Source organism: Pleurodeles waltl, chromosome 2_2 (genome assembly GCF_031143425.1).
Source record: "Pleurodeles waltl isolate 20211129_DDA chromosome 2_2, aPleWal1.hap1.20221129, whole genome shotgun sequence".
Classification (NCBI taxonomy): Eukaryota; Metazoa; Chordata; class Amphibia; order Caudata; family Salamandridae; genus Pleurodeles; species Pleurodeles waltl.
In genome coordinates, this window is record NC_090439.1 from 111,429,904 (window position 1) to 111,451,742 (window position 21,839).

The 21,839-nt window shown below is 44.8% G+C and overlaps 1 protein-coding gene across 4 annotated transcripts in view; it reads right to left on the minus strand.

The window, feature by feature from the left end:
• The window catches only part of PHLPP1 (PH domain and leucine rich repeat protein phosphatase 1), a 604,801-nt gene that overhangs the window by 96,480 nt on the left and 486,482 nt on the right, over nucleotides 1-21,839 (minus strand). For all 4 annotated transcript variants that reach the window (XM_069219488.1, XM_069219487.1, XM_069219486.1 and 1 more), the window contains exon 11: nucleotides 7,290-7,490. In XM_069219488.1, the coding sequence (XP_069075589.1) occupies nucleotides 7,290-7,490 (201 nt within the window). The remainder of the gene's footprint in view (nucleotides 1-7,289; nucleotides 7,491-21,839) is intronic.

A 21,839-nucleotide genomic window follows, 5' to 3' on the forward strand; every position in this document is an offset into this window, starting at 1 on the left:
AGGCCTGAGATGCACCTTCAGTGGCTTAAACTCGGTCACACATCAGTTCCTCATGATTGAACAACACACTTGTGTTGTCAGTAATAAAGATTTAGAAGGGGCTAACAACTATATTTTAGGTCAAAAGTCTGCTTTTCCTGACTACTGCATTTCTATCTCTGGGAAAAGAAGTTTGTGTTGTTGTGCTGATATCCTGCTGATCATCCAAACCTATTTCACAAACAACTTTTCATATTGCTTCCCAAAACACTGAATCTCTATCACTGAATTCCTTGGACAAATGCTTGCCATATCAACTTCTACATGTATTATTGTTTCACTACACACCTCCATTACAATTTGGCACATTGTACTTAAACTATTTCCCCATGAAAACTCTACTGCTGGTAAACAAGTGAATTACAAGCATCGTCAAACCAGACTGACGTGATGGTAATTTATCTGCACCCCAAGAAGAGATTCACTAGATGTGCTGTTGCTGGGGCAATGAATGACCTGGGACACACTCTATACATTAGCTTTGCATTGGACATAATTCTGTTCTGCACCGAAGTATCTTCACTTTAGGCGGACCACACTTTATTTCCTATTTCAGAAGTCCAAGCAGGTTGTTAGAGCTTTTGTGCATTTTAATTAAAATGTGCATTATTAATTGTGTGAAGAGCAATTACTCTACACTTGAATCCACGAGCATAATGACATGGAGATATAACAATTAAAACAACTTTGCTACGACACGTTAAGGTGTGTTTTTCTGGCTTAGGCAAACTTGTCCAAAATGGATGCCGCATCATATTGTTCATTGTGCTCTCTTACATTCTTTTCCAATGTTTAGTATGTCTCAACAACTGATTATTGTTTTTCTTACAGAATATGACTATCTCAGTATTCAAATTATAAATGCTTGCCTTATTTTTCATTGTATGTTTGTTATTATCTTAGTACTCCTTTATCACTATTTTTCAGTTTCAAGCATTGGTCCACTTTGGGGCAATCTTCCGATTTCACAGGACTTGGGCACTATACGCTAAATTACTTTAAAACCTTTTTCCTGTAACTAATTTTTTCCTTTAATTTCTTCAAAAATCTGAGTGATTATAACATTAGCTGAGTGACCTTCTGGTTTCCGTCTGGACTCAAATTTATCCCACCCCAATCACCTACTAACTCGTATCATGCATGGGCTCAAGAATCTTTCCATTCTGGAACATCACATTAGAAACTACTTCGCACGGGATTTGCTTTAGCTCACCATTAGGTGGTGTTTGATGGTATCTTACCTTTTCCTTCTTACATGATCAACTCTACCAGCCAATTTGATTTTTCTTCTCTTTTTTCAGCCTTGAGAAAGCCCTGGCTTATATATAGCCAGAGGGGGCGAAACACGTGTTAGCTGATCCTCTCTTCTCTTAGTCATCATTTTGGACTTTGTCTTCCGTTTCGTTAATAAATGAGTCTTTGGAATTAAAACGCCTGTACAACAATGAAATAAACTTCTAATCTAACAACTTCAAGAACCTCTTGAGTGTGACTTTTCCTTCTGCTTGCACATCATATTGTTCATTGTCTGTTTGTATTTCTGCCTAGTACTACGTGCAGCAAGAGGTGGATCTGTTTATTTCTGAATAACTCTGTTTTCAAACAGAGCATGCTAGAGTAAGATTTAGTAAGAATTTCAAAGGACCTTCACTCTTACATGCAGTTATTCATTCATTAACAATAGTTCACCATTGTTTATGTAACTAGTTTGTTCCCGAAACCTCCGTACATTAGGTGAGAACGGGCAAACCAGTTTTCATGTAGTGGGTTGGTGCCGAGACGATAGAGTTATATGACAATTCAAACTAGTGTAAGAAATTTGTTGAAAATGTAATTATTTGCTTGCACCATGCTTTGTTGTTTCAATGCTTTCTTATGGAGAAATTGGTTCTATAGGTTGGGAGTGAGCCAGACACTTTTTGCCTTCTACCGATGCTGTCTGATTTTGAAATGGTTTTGTTCCACATTTTTTACTTCATTTATTATTGATTTTGCCTATTGTTCTGTGCGGTTCCTATTACTGAAAGCCTTTATGTCAATGACTATAAATTTAAATAAATGAGGCTATAGTTGCACCTGTATATTATTTCTGTATTGTATATTTGACTTTTTTAATAAACCTCTATAGTTTTTCTCAATTCAACTCTATAACTCACTTTTTGAGCTGGTCCTTTCCTTACAACAGTATTTTGAAATGTTGTTTTCAAGCTCTTCTCCGGGACACAATCCCTCATAATTTGAGGTGAACGCTGTCCCAATCCACCCAGCAGGGTGTGCTCTTGAGATGTACATATTTTACAGGAACAGCGAGCTCACAATATCCCCTGAAAGCTGTGTCCCGAAGTAACAATGTGTGATGTGAGCTATGCATATCCACCAACCCATGAATGGAAATGTACTTACTAATTTTATATGACCTCGCGTTAGAGATAAGAGTGAGCTAATCCATTATTTAATTTATTTATAGCAAGACCAAATGGAACCACGTTTTGTTCTTTACGTACCTAATCACCACACCATGAAAAAAATGTTTAACAGCACTACTGACTTCGATAGCCCTAGATGCAAAAATTATGTCCCTGCCTACTGCCAATGTTTTTATGGTGTTTGTAACGCCACAAAAACCATGGCGGTAGGCCCCATCAGTAACAGAGAATTCCTTCCTTGTCACTCATAGGAGACCCCCTTCCCCCCAGCCCCCCTTCATCCACGCTCCCCCTCCTCCCTCCACCATACACACACACACAGACACACACTCATTCACACAGACATACATGCATACATATACGCATACATCCATTCACGCACACATCCGTACACACATTCACGCATTCACATTTCAATGCATACACGCGTTCTCACACATGCATACACGCACACACTACACACACACTCGCATTCACGCACACATACATGTCCTCACACACACACAACACCCCCCCCCCCTCCCCTGTCGGAAACCCAACTTACCTGCACCCAGGGGGTCTTCCGGCAGGGGACGTGACGGGGCTTTGCTACCACCAGCAGAACACTGCCAGGCCATATCATTTTTCATAATACGGTGGTCTACTAGCGTGGCCACCTTACCACAGTCCGCCAGTATGGCGGCAGCTGGATTCCCAGTATGGTTTTATGGTCTCCAGTCAACAGCTGTTGGTACTTTCTAATTTTGATGCTCCTCATAAGCAATTATCTTTTCAGTGAGACACTGACAAGCCAGTCCGGACAATGCTGCACATAGAAAGTGTCCGAGTCACCTTGTGGCACCATGGATATAGCTGGACAATTGAAGTTACCCCAGAAACCAATATTCTTCTATTTAATGCAATCTTTGAGTAGGATGTGCTGATCATGTCAATGTTCATTTGGCCGTACACAGCCAGACTTGCTCGAGTAAGGCAAGTATACACTGCGCCACAGATATTGGTCCCATGGAACCATAGCCAGTAAACTGTCTCTTTAAGCTGCTATTACTAGCATTGTGCACCTATAAAAGCACCTCTTGCTATTAAATGTTCCAAAGGCTTTTTATGGGAATAGCAGTTAAACCCACAATAAGTAGTATGCGTTTGCAAATGCTTTAGTATACTAACAGGTTTTAAACTTCAGAAAAGAAAATAAATCACCCCCCAAACTATGTACCATCTTATGACCATTATTAATGGGCTCAAGCACTTAAGTGTATCGAATTTCATGAAATTTCCCCATTACTTTAGGGGGGGTGGAGGTGAGGGGTGTGTGTGTGTGGGGTGTGTGTGTGTGTGGGGGGGTGTGTGTGTTTGTGGGGTGTGTGTGTGTTGCTAGTGGACTGCGTATGACAAATTTCAAACTCCCCCGAATAGCGTTTAAAGAGGACTAGGTTTTCAATTGTTGTGAAGAACTTCAAAGAATCATTCGGAGTCATAAGATTTAGTGTAATATAATAATAAATTATAAAATCATTTTGTTACCCCTGAATGCTGATGCCTACTAGCGAGACTCCAATGTTGCTAATCAGTTCATGTAACACACACACACCTATTGCTTATGAACTGAAAAAATGGGAGTCCTTATTATAAGGTTTAGTTTAGTCAAAAGTCATGTTGACAACCAATAAGACAAATGTTAAAGCCTCTGTTATGCACGTGGCGTTCCAAATACCCCAAATAAAAGAAAAAACTAAATTAAGCCATGTCTTGCCATCATTCTTTGCCCAACTCGGATGACAGTTCTAAAAGTACATAAAGGAGAACTGGTACTACGAGTCCCCAGTGTCTTCAAACACTTCAATGCACAGTTTCCAATACTAAGCATAACCCAGCAAAATTAATAAATTATCTTTAGCAATACTCTGGTCCTAATCACTTACAATAAAATTGCACTCATGTTGCTACATGTAAGCAGGTGATATCTAACTCCACATTCATGTAGGTAACCACACAGATCAGGAAAATTACATTTTTATCTGTGTGAAACACATCTGGCTGTAGGAGAGTTACATTAATCTAACTGGCTTGAAGAACAAAATTGGTGGGTTACCAGTACATCAAGTGGCCAGAGAAAATGGGCAAGACCCCCAACCATGCCCAGTCCCACCAAAACCTCTGAATTCGGTTCAATACAAAATTCTTATTTGCACATTATACTAACAGTTGTAGAAAACAGTACCAGCTTAAGGATCTTAACTTTTCTTGAATTAAGACAACCATTCAATTTACTAAGGTGCTGGTGCTGTGGAAGTAGTCAGCCTATCCCTCAAAGAGCGTCACTTCTGGCACAAAGAATAAAGTGTAAACTAATTTTCAGTTTTCAAAATGTTAGAGGGACTTGACATTAAATACCTACAGAAGTTGACAACTTGCTACATACGTAGCAGTCTAAGAAGCACAAGCAAACTTGATTGTAAAAACCATATTCAAGAAGAAAACTCATGGAAGCAAAACTACGTGTGTTATTGGCGCACAACTCGCAAACAGGCAATGACCAAATGTGGGAAATCAAAACCATTGCCGCTTTAGAAGAAATCGGAAGACGATATTATTTGCAAACTATTTTTTTTATTCCCGACACTAGTGGATTAACACCACTATGAGGGACCGGCTACTCCAAGTCCACATCAATGCCAGGCTGTGAGGAGGCACAAATGTGCCTTTGCCAAGACTTACTCAAGCTACCGCTACTACCTGAAGGAATTCAATACATGGCCACAACTGCTGTCAAAACAAACAAGGATGATAATTTATTAAAGTTTGCTTGATGTTAATTCTCTTAATACATTCCCTTAAATGTTTTAAATATTTTTTTCATAACAAAGATATTGTCATTCCAACAAAGAACAATGTTTATAACACATGAAAATTAATTACAATTAATTTACTGAAGAATTTGTGCAAGCTAATTGTGAAGTAGTTGCTCACAATACTGATGTATACTGGACATTATTGTACTAGAATCTAAAATATCTGCCTCTAAGGTATGATGAATGCTACAGCACCCTTAATTGAGATTATACATTGCAAGATCACACCAACGTTGCTTCCCACATGTTAAATCACATATGGAGCCTTCCACATTCTACATCCAACAATCATGTTGGTGCTTTACTCCAGAGTAAAGTTTTTAGCTTGCTTTCAAAGGACTGTCGCACATATTGTCTTTGGGGCGGAGGGGGATATACAGCATTGGAGGAAGCATTAACACTTCAGGTGGCAATTATGTTATCCTAATTCAACGTGTCCAACAAACAAGTTATTGATAAATGATCTAGTTCTTCACCACAAACAATTTCATTGGCGATGTGTTCATACTGTAAGCTGGGAATAAGCACATATCCAGCTGCTTGAGACCTGCACAGGTGAGACTTTGAGAGAAACTACTCACAAGCTTGTCACCTTGACTTTGTGAAAGGCCAAGATAAACTACATTTCCCCACATTCACTTTAGGTACCCATAAGTGTCACCCTCAACTCAACCACATCCCTATGGCTAAAGGATCCAGAATTATCACTGTAAGGTAGCTTGAGTGTACCCCAACCCTAAAAGGAAAGTGACCTTTGTCTTGGGTGGGTGTCAACCAGTAAAGACCAAGGTCCCAGTTCTCATAGGTCACCCTTCACCTTCAGTGCCTGACCACAACTAGTTATAGCTGAACAAATATGATGCTGAAGTTTGTGACACCATGTAAGTACCAACCATAGGATATCAATACATCTCATTTTACCAGTTGCCACCTTGAACATGAGGTAGGCAAAATGTGGGGTTCACTACTAACCCCTTAAATGGTCAGAAAAAGCCTGTTTTCTGCACAGGAGCACGAAGACCCCACCACTGTAAAGTTTTACATCCAGCCTAAGACTAATCGTGCACTCCCCTCCTTTTTTCTTTGCGGTTTGGGATCTAGTTTTCTTTTGGGTCGAAGAGTACTGAGCTTAGGCACAATCTTATGTGTGCTTTCTCAAGTCCACTGAGCTATGTTGATTGAATCCGAAGCTGCAGAGGAAAGGAAGGCAAAGCACAGATAGAGCAATGAACATAGAATATCTTGTAGAAACTAACTGCCCTAGTTATAACTGTCAAGTCTAAGGGTGTTTACTGCGACTATCGATATAACCATCACTGATCATGATGAATTTGCCTAGCACAACCATTTAACAGCAGCAATTTAGCCCTCAGGTTATATTTTTTCTCAAGTTAGGTTTCAAATATCATCCCTACATGATGCCAGGACCTTCTGGTTTTCAGTGTTGTAGCTATTTGCAACAGTCCTACATTTCCCCTAGGATCCCATTTTGTAAGCTGTAACTGTTCCAAGAATATTGAAATGATAGTGTTTAATTACTACAACATACTGTATCAGAGTTCCAACCCTACTATCACCTTCTTAGGGTGAGCGTTGACAGTTACATTGCACTACCACTGGAGAGACAGGTATAGGGACAGGAACTTATCTAACTGGGGAACAATAGCACATAAAGCTCTGTTACTCCAGCAGGTAAGTATTTTAGCTATCATGGGCACTCTCCTGTAATCACTGACTGTCACAAAACCTAAAAGAGAAGACCTCACACTTGTATCAAATTCAATGTTCAGAAACCACAAGACGCTGCGTCCAGAAGTAGCCCCTCTGAATGCTAGCCAGACAGATGTTGAAGCTCTGCTTCAACTACATTTTACAGGAGGCTGGATGGCGAGAACATTTTTTGAAACATGAGCAGGATAACTGAAGCAGTCTTCTTTCAGTGTGAGGAGATCTGTCCATAAAACATCCTTACCTTGCTGGGAAGCTCTGCAGACGGTTGTAAGCCATATGCAAGATCTTAAGATGTGTGTGGCCAGTGAGAAAGGGTACACATTTATCAGTCAAGTTGTTGTTAGTCAAATACAGCTCTTGCAATATGCTGCTCGTCTCTTCAGAAAGGGTGGCTGCAGGAAGTGTTTGTAGTTGGTTGGCAGACACATTCAAACATCTCAAGCTGCAAACAAAAAAGTGCGTATCAATAAAAAACACTGTCAATATCCAAATTTATATTAACCTTCCACTGTGAAAATTTAGCTTTGAGTAGCACTTTCATATTCTTAAGCCTTCCCCTTTAGGAAGAGTAATGTAGAGATTGTTTTGAGTCACAGGCCTCAAGAAAACTCAACTTAAATCATTTCCATTCCAGAGGGCATTTACGTACTTTAAGTAAAACCTATCCAATTTCCTTCTTTTCAGAAACACTCAAATATAATAGTAGCTTCTGCTACAGATCAATCTATCTGACACACTATCCCCATTATATCACCCTTTTTATGTGGGGTGGGAAATACCTATGCTAAGAAGCTTGAAATGTGACCAAGAAATGTAGTTCATAATGTTTTTTTGTCCGGTATACATGTTCCCACATAAAAAATGTACTAATCCAGTATGTCACACTCTGGGGGTTAAGGAGCATGTTGTTGCCTTAAGGATTTTGAAGACTGACTCAACAGAATATATAGCTTGTAGTTTGGCAAAATAGCTCCATGCAATTTGGTGCATGAGGAAAAAATGTGCAGGCACGATGGTCTGACAATGGTTAGAAAATTGGCACCTTGTGTCCTTCATTGATTAATTGAAGCTTATATATTTTTAGGTTCTTATTAGAAATGCCCTAAATGTTCTAGGATTTCAATTGTACTTTTATGTACATTTCAAGCTTGTTTCAGTATCAATTGTGAAACTGTGGTAAATAGTTTATTGCCTCCTTGATACACTGTAAATATATTTTAGTTTTTTTAGCCAAAATAAAGATTTATATGATAATGACGAAATATTATAATTACCCTTGTAAAAGTTAAAGAATTAGGTTTGGTTCTCCTTTAGAGGTTTTTACACAAAAAATCTCTATGGTGCTTTATACCTTTCCAGTAAAAGTATAAAATCTCGAATCTGGGTAGACAGGTGAAACTCTTCTACTCTCAAGTAATGTCCTCAGCAACTGAAGATGCGCAAGATCTTTTACCACAGCACTCAACCCAATGGCAGCTGTGGTAAAAAGGAAAAGCACAAAGGCAAAACTATGGTTTATGGTTGGATGTGATAAAAAGGCAGATTTTAAACACTGACATGTGTCTAATGTTGGTGTGCTGCAAGTTGTTTGTCTTCAAAAAAGCCCTTTGAGTCAGGAGGTCTCAATGACTCCTCTGGATATAGATGCACATGGTCATCAACTATACTGTTAGATTGTTTTTCACCCAGCAGTAAGTGAAAGTGAGAGTAAGACTGGAATAGTGTGCACAGAAAGAATAGTGACCATGCAAGTAGAAAGTCATGTTAAAGAGAAAGATCTTTAACAATCTCTGGCTTCCGGGGAAGAATGTGAGCACATGCGAATCTACACTACTACATGAAACGATCAGTAGCTTACAGGGTAAGTAACATATTCTGTTTGAAGCATGCATGGCTATGCTCTGCATAGACTGAAAAGAAGTTCTCCCTTAAGTGGTGGATAGCAAGTCGGCTGTGCTGAGGTCTGAAACAAAGTCTTGAGAACAGCTTTAACAACTTTGGCCTGCCATCTTGATAGGGTGTCTAGACAATGTTTTATAAAAGAGTGTGGAGTGGACCAAGTGGCACCTTTACAGATGTCCGCTATGGCTATGTTCCTCAGGAAGGCCATAGTAGCTACCTGCTAGGTGGTGGAGTGTGGCCTGGGACGGGAAGGTTGGGTTCTTATGGCTACAGCATAGCAGGTCTATATGCATTCTGTAATTCAATTGGCATGCTAGATGGGATTACCTACTTAAGGCATTCAATAAAGGTTTTGACAACCGGGATTCTAAATATAGAAGTGCTTCCTGTTCTGCATATATGAAACATTAGCACCCAGGTGTAGCCTGATTGGCGTATAATCCAAGCGTGACTTTTGAAGGTGTAGGAGGTAACAAAGCACATCCTGCTCTGCTGGGGTGAGTAGATTAATGTTTAGGGTACAGTAATGCACAACATGATGCTGTTTAGCAGCGTAGCAGGTGTGTGTGGTGGGTCTACAGACTCTTTTGAGTATGTCCATGAATTCCTGTGGCAACCCAAGGTAAACAAATTATGACTTCAGGAGCCAAACAGCTAGGCTTTGCTGCCTGACCTTGGTGTGATCTTGGGTGAGCAGGTTGAGCTTGTTTGGGAGCTATGTGGGACAGTGCACATCTCAAGGAGGGTGGAGAACCACGGTTGTCTGGTCAACGTCAGAAACACCAAGATGAGTGCAAAGGATGTTTCCCTCAGTTTTCTGACAATGTATGGAAGCAGTGGGAGAGCCAGAAAAGCATAGGTAAAGATCCCCGACCAATTCATTCTGAGCATTGCCCATGGGCTGGGGGAGTGGAAACCTGACGGCAAAGTTTAGCTATTTGGAGTTTTCTGCTATGGCGAGCAGATCTGTGTCTGGTGTGCCCCACAGCAGAAGTAAGGGAACAGGGCGAATGAGTGGCACTCCCACTCCTGGACTTGTTGCTGCATCCTGCTGCGCAGATCTGCAATGTGGTTGCCTACTCCCAGTACGTACTCTACCAAGAGATGAACCTGGCAAGGAATGGTCCAGTGCCAAATCTAGTGAGCCAAGGCAGGCAGTGGAGCTGAGAGTGCCTCTCTGTTTCTGCAGACAGAACAACGCAGTCATGTTGTTGGTATGCACCAGGACTACTGTGCCATGAATCTGAAGGAAAAATGCTTTGACAGCTAGTTGAATGGCTAACAGCTCCATGTGGCCGCAGATGAGGTGGCCGCAGACCTTGGTCTGTCAGGTTGTTTAAATGTGGCTGGCTATGCATGCATTAGGGGTGACTGCAACCTGGGTGTAAGGAAATGCCTCCTTGGCATGGTTACCCCCTAACTTGTTGCCTTTGCTGATGCCAAGTTTTGATTGAAAGTGTGCTGAGACCCTGCTAATAAGGCCCCAGCACCAGTGTTCTTTCCCTAAACTGTACCTTTGTCTCCACAATTGGCACAGCCCTGGCACACTGATAAGTCCCTTGTAACTAGTATCCCAGGTACCAAGGGCCTGATGCCACGGAAGGTCTCTTAGGGCTGCAGCATGTCCTATGCCTCCGTAGGGACCCCTCACTCAGCACATGCACACTGCCTTACAGCTAGTGTATGCTGGTGGGGAGAAAACGACTAAGTCGACACAGCACTCCCCTCACAGTGCCACGCCAACCTCACACTTCCTGAGGCATAGGTAAGTCACCCCTCTAGCAGGCCTTACAGCCCTAAGGCAGGGTACCCTATTCCACAGGTGAGGGCATATGTGCATGAGCACTATGCCCCTACAGTGTCTAAGCAAAACCTTAGACATTGTGCTACACTGAAAACTGGGAAGTTTGGTATCAAACTTCTCAGCACAATAAATGCACACTGATGCCACTGTGCAATTTATTGTAACATGCACCCAGAGGACATCTTAGAGATGCCTCCTGAATACCAATCCGACTTCTAGTGTAGGCTGACCAGTTCCTGCCAGCCTGCCACACACCAGACAAGTTGCTGGCCACATGGGCAGAGTACCTTTGTCACTCTGTGGATAGGAACAAAGCCTGTACTGGGTGGAGGTGCTTCACACCTCCCCGTGCAGGAACTGTAACACCTGGCGGTGAGCCTCAAAGGCTCACCCTTTTGTTACAGCGCCCCAGGGCCTCCCAGCTAGTGGAGATGCCCGCCCCTCCGGCCACTTTTGGCGGCAAGGCTGGAGGAGATAATGAGAAAAACCAGGAGGAGTCACCCACCAGTCAGGACAGCCCCGAAGGTGTCCTGAGCTGAAGTGACCCCTGCCTTTAGAAATCCTCCATCTTAGTTTTGGAGGATTCCCCCAATAGGATTAGGGATGTTTCCCCCTCCCCACAGGGAGGAGGCACAAAGTGGGTGTAGCCATTGGCTACTTCCCTCCCAGACCTAACCACACCCCTAAATCTAGTATTTAGAGGCACCTCAGAACACAGGAAATCAGATTCCTGCAATCTGAAAAAACAAGAAGGACTGCTGACCTACAAGCCTGCAGGGAAGACGGAAGACAACAACTACTTTGGCCCAAGCCCTACCGGCCCGTCTCCTGATTTGAAAAACTGCAACCAGCTACGCATCCAACAGGGACCAGCGACCTCTGAGGCCTCAGAGGACTGCCCTGACCCCCAGGACCAAGAAACTCCCGTGAGCAGCAGCTCTGCTCAAAAACAGCTACATCTTTGCAACAAAGAAGCAACTTTCAAAGAACTCACTCTTCCCGCTGGAAACGTGAGACTTCACACTCTGCACCCGACGTCCCTGCTTGAGAGCCAGAGAACAAACACCACAGGGAGGACTCCCCAGCGAATGCAAGCCTGAGACGACCCCCCTGAGCCCCCACAGCGACGCCTGCAAAGAGAATCCAGAGGCTCCCCCTGATCGCGACCGCCTGTAACAAGAGACCCGACGCCTGGAACCAGCACTGCACCTGCAGCCCCGGGACCTGAAGGAACTGAACCTCAATGCAGGAGTGGCCCCAGGTGACCCTCAGCCTAGACCAGGTGGTGGCTGTCCCGAGAAGCCCCCCCCCCCCCCCTGTGCCTGCCTGCACCGTTAGAACGGCCCCCAGGTCCCTCCATTGAATCCTATCAAAAACCCAATGCCTGCTTTGCACACTGCACCCAGCTGCCCCTGTGCCGCTGAGGGTGTGTTTTGTGTGCCTACTTGTGTCCCCCCCAGTGCTCTACAAAACCCCCCTGGTCTGCCTGCCACTATATTACCTCTAAGGGGAACCCTTGGACTCTGTGCACACTATTTCTTACTTTGAAATAGTATATACGGAGCCAACTTCCTACACTGGGGAACAGGATCTGGAAAGAGCCAGCCCTGCAACAAATTGTTACTGTTCCATCACTGCAAAGAGCAATGGATGCTGGTCCTTATCAATACTAGATCCTCTATTTGGCTCTCCGCCTGTGACCACTGGCTCTAGAGGCACTCCTAAAGAGGGCGCATATGCAACCTGGCATGGGGCACTATTGCAATGCATGATGCCATCATTCATAAGAAGCACACAACAGTGCAAACAAAGGTGACAGACTATCTGAAAAAGAGGCAGTAGTTGTTGGAACGCCTGCACTCTTTGTAAACTGGGTAAGGCTTTTTCATTTAAAGAAAGAAGCCGTTCCAATTGGGACTTAGTGGTGTTTACTGTGAACACTAAGCTGTGAAGGCAGGAGACTGTGGCTTGGGTCTGAGCTACCCATTCTTGTTGGCTTGTACTCTTGATCAGACAGTCGTCGAGGTAAGGGAACACATGGAATCCCTTCCTCAAGCGTGCTGTCACCACTGCTAAACATTTCTTGATGACCCTCGGAGCAGTGGTTACTCCAAAGAGCAATACTTTGAACTGGTAGTGTAAACCACTTACCACGAAGTGGGGGTATCTCAAATGCGTTGGATGAATTGGGATGTGAAAGTAGGCATTCTTTTAGTCAAGGGTCCCCATGAAATCACCTTGCTGCAGGATGACCATGTGAAACTGCTCTGACAGGATGTATCTGTTGAGAGGGTGGACGTCAAGGATTGGTCTGAGGGATCCATCCTTCTTGGGGATGAGTAAAAATAGGGAATAGACGCTCTGGCTCTGATTCTACGGCTCCCTGTGAACCTCCTCATGGAGCATGTGTGATGTTGGGGCTCAGGGTGTGAGTGTGGAGGGGATGTATGGTGGGGTGGCAAGGAGCTCTACGCAATAGCCATGGTCGACTAGGACAAGACCCAATGGTAGGAGGTGACTACCTAAAGTCCCCCCCCCCCGACAGGTGTTGTGCGATCAGGTAGGGGAGAGGGTGCATGACAAGTACACTTTTAGAGGTAGATGCTCCCTTACTGTGGGGTGCCTCTGCCCTTAGAGTTAGGGTCGCGGAAAGAGTCCCTCGTACACCCTCTGCTACCCCGTTGGTGATATCTCTGTTGCCGTCTCTGGTAGGACTGGGAAGGTTCTGGGGAAGTGGCTTAGGCACTGCTCTCTTCTTTGTGATTAATACCACCAAGGAGTCAGGTAGGGCATGACCCCTGATGTAGAACAAGTCAGAAGAGGCCAAGATGTACTTTTTCCTCAATGTGTGGGGTAACCACACAAGACTTGAGGGGCTCAAATGATTTTGGGGGAGGACTTGATTAACTTCTAGACCATTGGAAAAATACTGGACAGACCGCTCAGCCTTAAAAAGCATCTTTACTAGGAAGTTGTGCTCCCTAGGCGTAGTGTACATCTTCATTTTTAGGATAGGCATAATGTTGTGGTAGACTGTATTATCGACTGAGAGGTGTTGGTGGGAGACTGATAGGGATACGCTCCAAATCAGTGTCAGTGGCAAATTTCACACTTCAATCCTCCCAATGGTCACCTGAAGCACTAGAGCAGACAAGCGCAAATTCTTCAGCTGGCAAATAAGGACTTGGGTTGCCAGTATCAGAATAAGACTCTGGAGACATATGTGGAGAGAGTATGAGAAGAGGGCAGAGGAGCTGTGGGAAGTGGAGGTGAAGGTGAAGGACGGAGTAGTGATGGAGGTGGAGAGAGTTTGCCCGTAGGCCTCTTTGGAGAGGGGGGAATCAAAGCGTGTCTAATGGCTAGGCATCCTCAGTACCCAGCTTGCATTTCAGGGGCAACATTTTACCAGATGCAGCAATCTTGCTGGTGCTTGAGTGGATGACAATTTTGCCTTTTCACATCCATCTCATGCTTTTCCAGGATGGGGCGTTCCTCACCTTCAAGGGTAGCAGGTTTCGGTGCTGTTTATGGATTTGGCTGTGAGGGGTAGCTGGAGTTGTGGTGCCTTTAGCTTTGAAGGTGCCACTTGGGTGTCGGCACCTTCAAGGTCAGGGCTGGGATAGGATTGAGGGCTCTAGCTGGGTCAGTCCTAGGCTCAGAGGCCTTGTTTCAGTGTCAACCAGGCTGGAGGGTGATGGTGCACCTGAAGGTGGCTGCAGATTTGGCACTGGGCTCAATGCCCATACCCTTGAGCGACAGTGCTTGGCTCCAGAATGTGGCCTCTTATGAGGGAGGAAGAGAGGTTGACAGTATTCATGCATGGCATAGGCTTCGCATGTGGACTAGATCAGACCGAATTGGATGAGGCCTTCTTCCGCCTCCTCCTGGGAGAAATCCTTGCCATTTTCAGAGACGTCCAAGTTAATGTGTTCAGGGGTGGGTTGATGGGCCAGCAGCTCGGGGTCTCACCCAGCCCCCCCCCCTCTTGCTCTTCAGCGCCCAGAGGATCGGCTTCACTTACGATGTCAGGTGTCTCTGAGGAGGACCGGACCATCCTGCTGTGTCCACCGACGATCTGGACGTTGACCTAGGGTTTTCTTTCAGTGGAACGCTAAACCTCAGTCACAGCAGCGCTTTTTGTGGTTTGGCAGGATGCACAAGTTTCACAAGGCATGGAGGCCAGTCCAGGGATATTTAGAGTGACACTAGGCACATCTCCTAAAGGGCATTCGTTCTATCTGCATTTTCTGAAGGGAGTCTGGAGCACACGGCGGCCCAAAGCGCACCAAGGGCCAAGAGGTCCAGACACTTGTTGATTGAATAGGCATTGCAAGTGAAAACATTGGATTGAAGTGTCTTCTTGCAACAGGAGTGCAAGTCAGCCGACTTTAGGCCACAACAGCAAATTTGTTGAGACCAGGAGCACACTGGATCACATCCGAAACCAATGGCAAAAATAAACAGTCCAATAATGGGAGTCGTGACCATGCGCCTCTGCATCCAGAACAAGAGTAACTAAGACCTTGCGACTGGAAAAACGTCTTTGAACAATAACTTGCAATTCTGAGCCCAATACTAGCTGGCAGGAGAAAGCAAAGCATATATCTACAGCCATATATGCTATGAAGATGTGATTCAAAGTATTATGTTGAAAATAGCAAAATTATTAATATAAAAAATAAAAAAAAGGAACAAATTCAAAATGGAAGGGTGCTTTTTCTTAAAGTTGCGACATTTTGATGTTAAAAAATGTTTTTTAGATAACAGATGCAAGAATTAAATAAAGCAAAACCAGTTCCTAACACCCATCATGGCAGGCACTACGCCAGCAAATCAAGTCTGTAGCATAAAAGTATAAAAGTGTCTCCCCCGAAGAGAAGCCTCAGAATTTCCTATTCAAGCTGCTTGAGGGACACAAAAGGTAAGGTAGGGATTCATTTAGGACACATACTGTGATCACTGTACTAACGTGGAAGAGACCAGGTGGGGCTGATTGTCTATGAGGCTGGTGTAAGATGGTTCAGCAGATGCAACATGCATTAGGGAAAAGTGCGTAACCTTAGGTTTGAATCATAGCATGGCCAGCTTTGCCTCCCATTCTCTCGAGGAGCACTGAATACAGTAAACATTAGTTACACTTTAATAGTATCATGAGCTGTGAAAATCTGCAACCATAAGTACAATACACAGTTTCAATTTGTTTATCATTTAAAAAAAGAATGGAATTGTCTCCTAAAGAACAAGTTACTGGTCTTTGATAAGCTCTTTCTAGTGGATACTCTGTCCAACTGCAGGTTCCTCATCTTGTGAATGCCACAAGTAGTTACTAGATCTCAAAGAAGTATACAGCATAGCCCACGCAAGCTAAGCTAGTAGGTGGCACTGTATGTGAACATTGACTTCATTTAGCTATGGAAGAGATGGTCAAGCCACACACAAGTGCCAGCCCTGAGTGCCGAAATACCCTTTTTTCTTGACTCGGTCTGCACCCTCGGATGCAGATCATAATAAACAGTCAAATGTACCCGTGTGTAGAACTCCAAATTGGGAACTTTTCAGATAGAGAAAGACCATTCCAAAGAGCAGAGAGGCAGGAAGACAGTGAGGATTCTAAGGTTAGATAGAGAATCCACCAAAAAGAGAGATACCAAAAGCAGGTAACTTGTTCTTCTGATGTATAATTCTAATGGAGATTCCTTCCCTACTGAAAGGATATCAAAATAATACCTTCCAACGTGGTGCGTCTGTGGAATGGTTCAGATCAGCAAGTCAAGCAGGACTGAATGGGTGAAATGCCCTTCTCATCGAACATGGCTGTTAAGGCAGTAGTGCTTCATTAATTTCTGCACCAACATTGACGTGGCAACCTGACACATCGAGAACAGGCACTAAGCTTGCTAAAGTAGTGGTAGCAACCTTGGCTCCTGTAAAATGAGCACTCAAACCTACTGGAGACTGCTTCTTAGCCAAAGTTTAACGAACCTTGAAGGACAAGTTACTAAACTTTGCTAATGCTCTTTCTGGTAGACTAACTGCAGATTCCTGTCCTTTTCAAAATTCACTCAGTTGTCAGACTGGATCCACAAACGTTTCAGCAATACTTCTGCATGACTGAAGGTGGTGTCTTGCATCTCTGCACTGGCGCCATTCTGCTCTGGAATGGACATGTAAGGCCTGTCTAAGCGCCGCTCCCACACACTGACATAAGTTGTTTTTGAGACTGGTACCACCCCATACGCGGAACAGTAAAAGACAATTTGTAGACAGTGTGCACGTTCCTAAACTTGAGATCTTAGTATTAGATAGAGTCCAAGCACAGAACTGAGAGGGTGAGCGAGTTGGTGAGTAATCTGCAGCTAGTCTCTCTACTAGGAAGAGCATTAGCATAAGTAGTAACTTGTCCTTTTGACAGAGACTTCTAGCGACAGTTTGCTCACCGTTTCAATACAAACCAAATCAGTACCTAAAAGGGAGGTGTGCTGTGATGGACTTAAACCAGAAAGTCTAGTAGGACTGATTTGGCAAAGAGCCCTTCATGACAAACTTGACTGTCCAGACAATAGTTCTTTGTGAACATATGGAGAGCTGCCAACGTAGCTCTCAGGCAGATGTCCCAGACAGGAACTCTGCATGCTAATGCAGTTTAAGCGCATTGGCTTGGGTGGAATGGGCATGCAGGTCTTATGGAGGCTGCTTCTTTCCCAGTGCATAGCAGATCTAAGGCAGAGCACGATCACGGGTTCGATGGTAAGCTTCCGCACTGCCTTTTTTTTTTTTCGCTCAGACAAAACTCAAAAAGAGCTGACCATCCACATGGTGGTCATTGGTGTGATCAGTGTAGAAGCTGGGCGCTATCTTGGGTCCAAACAAAGAGGTCTCTCCTCCTCCTTAGAGGGGTGAGGCAGAACATTTAACACCGGCAGAATGATGACTTAGCAACGCTAAATGGCGTTACAGCTTTCAGTAGAACGGATACCTTAGTTCATAGAACCAGCTTACTGGGGAAGAAATTGGTGTATGGTGGATGAACACAGAGCTTAAAGCTCACTCATTTCGTACAGCAGTGATGGCAACCAGGAACACAGTTTTGATGTTAAGAAGATATAAGAGACAACTGTGGAGCAGCTCTAATCAGATACCTAAGGCCAAGATTGCAGTCCCATTGGGGCATCACCAAAGGAGAAGAGGGAAACCTGTTTGAGCCCTTTCAGTAATCGCACCATGAACAGTGAATTATATAACAAGAGTTATTAGACCACCTAAAGAAGGCTGGAATAAACCTTAACTGTGCCCAGAGAAAGGCCAAAAGAAACAATAAAACATCAGACAGTTTGTCCTGGAGAAGGTCAGCCTGGCTCATGCCACACCAAGCCACAAATCTGTCTCAACGACAGCTGCCAAGATAACTTCAACCACCTCCAGGGGAAGGGCAAATGTGTTGAGCTGTCGCCACTCAATTTCCATGCATGAAGATGGAAGTTGGGAAGGCCCATGTGCAGAACCCTGCCCGGTTGCTGCAACAGCAGGACCTCCTGGAAAGGCAGCCTGATAGGGGGTCATTTGCTTAAGCCCAGGAGTTCTGGATACTTGGATCCGGTCTGTCCTGATCTTCTTGCAAAGTCGGGAGCAAGAGAGGTATTAGCACAAAGGAATACAGAAAATCTGAGTTCCACTCAATATGCACAAGTCACAGAGTGAGAGACGCTATGAAAAATCCAACATGCAGAAGTGCTGACATTGCCTGTTCTCGGCTGTGACAAAAGGATTGAGCCAAGGCTCTCCCCATTCGCGGAAGTCAACTTGCGCCACCTTTGGGTGTAACGGCCATTTGTGATCTGCTAAGCATAGATGACAGTTTGTCTGCCCTGGCATTGAGGGATCCCACCAGGTGATTCGCCACCACAAAAATACTGTGATGCCCCAGCCATTTCCAGAGGTGCATGGCCTCTTCGCACAGGGTCCACGACCACACCCCACCCTGTTTGTTGCAATACCACATGGCAGTGGTGATATCAGTGAGCTCCTGTAACAGCCTCCCCCTAACTTACGACAAAGTCGTTCAATGCCAAATAGATGGCTCTCAGCTCCAGAAGGCTGATTTGGAGATGACCCTCCGCTGGAGATGAAAGGGCCCTAATCTCCTCATCCCCAGCCCAGAAGTGTTGCATCGGTCACCACTGTCCACTCTGGGTGGTAAAGAGAAAGTGGTCTGCTGCTGACCCAATCGCAGTTCTGTAGCCACTATTTTAGATTCTTTGAGGCCTCCTCCAAAAACTGGACATGGTCCAAGAGGTCCTCTTGATATTGAGGCCATTGGTACTTCATATTCCACTGCAGAGCCCACATATGCAACCTGGCATGCTTGATCAGCAGGATTCAGGAAGAAATCAGTCCCAGCAAACCCAGAGTCAACCTCTCTGAAATCCAGGATTGAGACTGAATGCCTGGGCTCTCTTTTCCTGGGAAAAGGCATGAAACCAAATCATGTCCAGAATGTCCCCGATGTAAGGGAGCACCTGGGAAGGATAAGGTGCAACACTGGCACATTTATAGTGAACTCCAGAGATGACAGAGGGTTCTCTGTAGCCTAAAGGTGGTTAACTGTCTTCAACAGACATCTGCAAAGTAGGGGGAATATTGGCACACACTTATCTCCAATACTGTGCTGCCACCACTGACATCACGTTTGTGAACACTGGGGTGTTGGTGAGACCAAAGAGGAGTTACAGTGAACTAAAAATGATATTCTGCCATCACAAACCAAAGGTAGTGCCCTTGGGCCAGAGGGAAGGGAATATAGAAATTTAGCATCCTGCAGGTCCAATGCCACCATTCAGTCTCCAGGGTCAAGGGTAGGCAAAACCTGGGCCAGGATTAGCATTCTGAATTTCTTATTCCAGAGGAAGAGGTTGAGATGGTGCCTATCTAGAATAGGCCAAAATCCTCTGTCGTCCTTGCGCACCAGAAAGTGGCAGGAATAACAAAAGCCCCTCCTATATCTGGAGTTGGCAACCTCTCAATAGCCCCTTTGGCAAAAAGGGCTCACACTTCCGCAGCAAAATCGAGGGTCCTCCATCAGTAGTTAGGTAGGCAGTGGAAGCTAATACTGGGACGAATGTAAGGTTAAGGCATAGCCCTAAGCGAACAATTCGAAGTATCCACCTGCCTGGTGTGATCACTTGCTTACCAGGACAGAATCGGTGGATTCTGCCTCCAAACTGTTGCTGTGACCCTGTAAGGGTACACTAGAGAGGTTAGGCAGGTGGAACTGAGGGGAGGATTGAGCAGGACACTGGCCTTGGTTGCGTGGGCACCTGAGAGCGAGTGGTAGCCCTGCTCTCCTTGAAATGTTAAGGGCAGAGTCAGTCTTGTCCCTTAACAATGGAGTCCCATCGAACGGAATGTCCATAAGAAAGGACTGGATAATTTCTTGATTAGTAGGAGAGAAAGTACAAGGTCTAGGCCAAGCCAAGAGGAGAATGTCTGTCAAGGCCCCATTAAAAAGGAGGTGAAGCTCAGAAGCAGTCTGACTAGGCAGCAAGACTTCATTCAGGATGTTTGCTTTCACCTCCATGGTGGAGTAGTGGCGGTTAAGGGCTTCAGCCGCCCTAGGGATGACCATGGCATAGGGGCAGATTCTTTTGTGGCTGTGTAAGAGGCAAAAAAGAGATGTTTCTGGGTATCAAGCCCACTTGCCTCTTGCAAATATTTGTACCATTTATCATTGGCATAAGGCTGAGCAAACTTATCACCGCGGTCAAAGTCATTATCTGAATCCATTCCAAAAAGGGAGCGTAAGTAATGCTGCCTGCCTTAAGGTAAAGCGAGTGCAGAAACCTCAGTTTGATTCAGTTGCGACGTCGATCGAAGTAGTACCGGCGTCAAGTCTGTGTCAGGGAGGACAATCCGGGCCACCTGTTCAAGAGGCTACACCTGCCTCAACCTACCCAGGCCTGTTGTGGACAGGGGTGGGTGGAGGGGACTGTGTTTGGGAGGGAGGGGCGGTTGCTGCTGGAGGCAAGCGCAGATGTGGTTCAGACGGTCCACCTGGAGTCAAGGTTGAATGTAATCCAGGTGGAAGAACTCTCCGTGGGGCTCTATCGCATACCAGAGGGAGTTGGTAATGATCTGAAGAGCCAAAGCATATCTGTATAGAACCCTTCAGTGTGGTGAGGCATGGCTTATGGCCCCGGAAAGTATGGCTATGCCAGAACCAGCTGCGGAATTGGCTCTGAAATCAGCCGAATTTTAAATGGGACTGTTGGTGCTACCCATGTGCTTTGTCAAGTGAATGGGATGAAGGAGTGTAAGTCAGCTTCGATTTCCTACTTTTTTGTGTTTACCGGAGAACTTTAGAGTGCAACTAAGACCAACCTCCAGAACGGCTGAGTTGCCTTCGGGAGCAGAATCAAGCCTTGGAGCAAGACTCTAAGCAGCCATGGTGCTGCAACTTAGTGCTCGGCAACGGACTTGTGCCTTGCTTTCCCTGATGGCCTCCGGGTTCATCAATGCAGTCTCCACAGGGTTCGAAATCGCAGCCCGATCTCAGACACCACTGGCAGACCTGATGGGTATCTATCAAAGACATCGGCTTGCGACAGTCCTTAAATGACTTAAACCCCGTTTTCTTAAGGGGTGACATCCCTTGCACACTGTGGAATTTTGACGAAAAACATTTTAAAAAGTGGCCTCAGACGAGAGAAGCTCTGGATCTGCGCCTGGAAGCGCAGAGAGGATGGAATGGATGTTAGTGCGTGGTAGTGGTACCTTTATAGGCTCCGCATGTCCTTTCTAGAGAAGAACAATGTCAGTGTGGATTCTCAAAGCATCACCTTCTGGCACAGAGAAACACTGCTAAATAGTTTCAGAATGCAGTCTGACACTTGTGGAATATTCAAAAGGTGTGGAACTTGCGGCTAGAAGTCCATCAGAAACAGAGGACCAATCATCTTGATAAAGTAATTTTCTGCACCGCCTTGCCTTTCTTTGCTCCTGAGAACCCCATAATGAGCTGTTCGCCCACCTAGTAGTCTTTGGTGCGATCAAAGTAAAAACCCATCACTCTTTATTATTATCTCCTCTTTC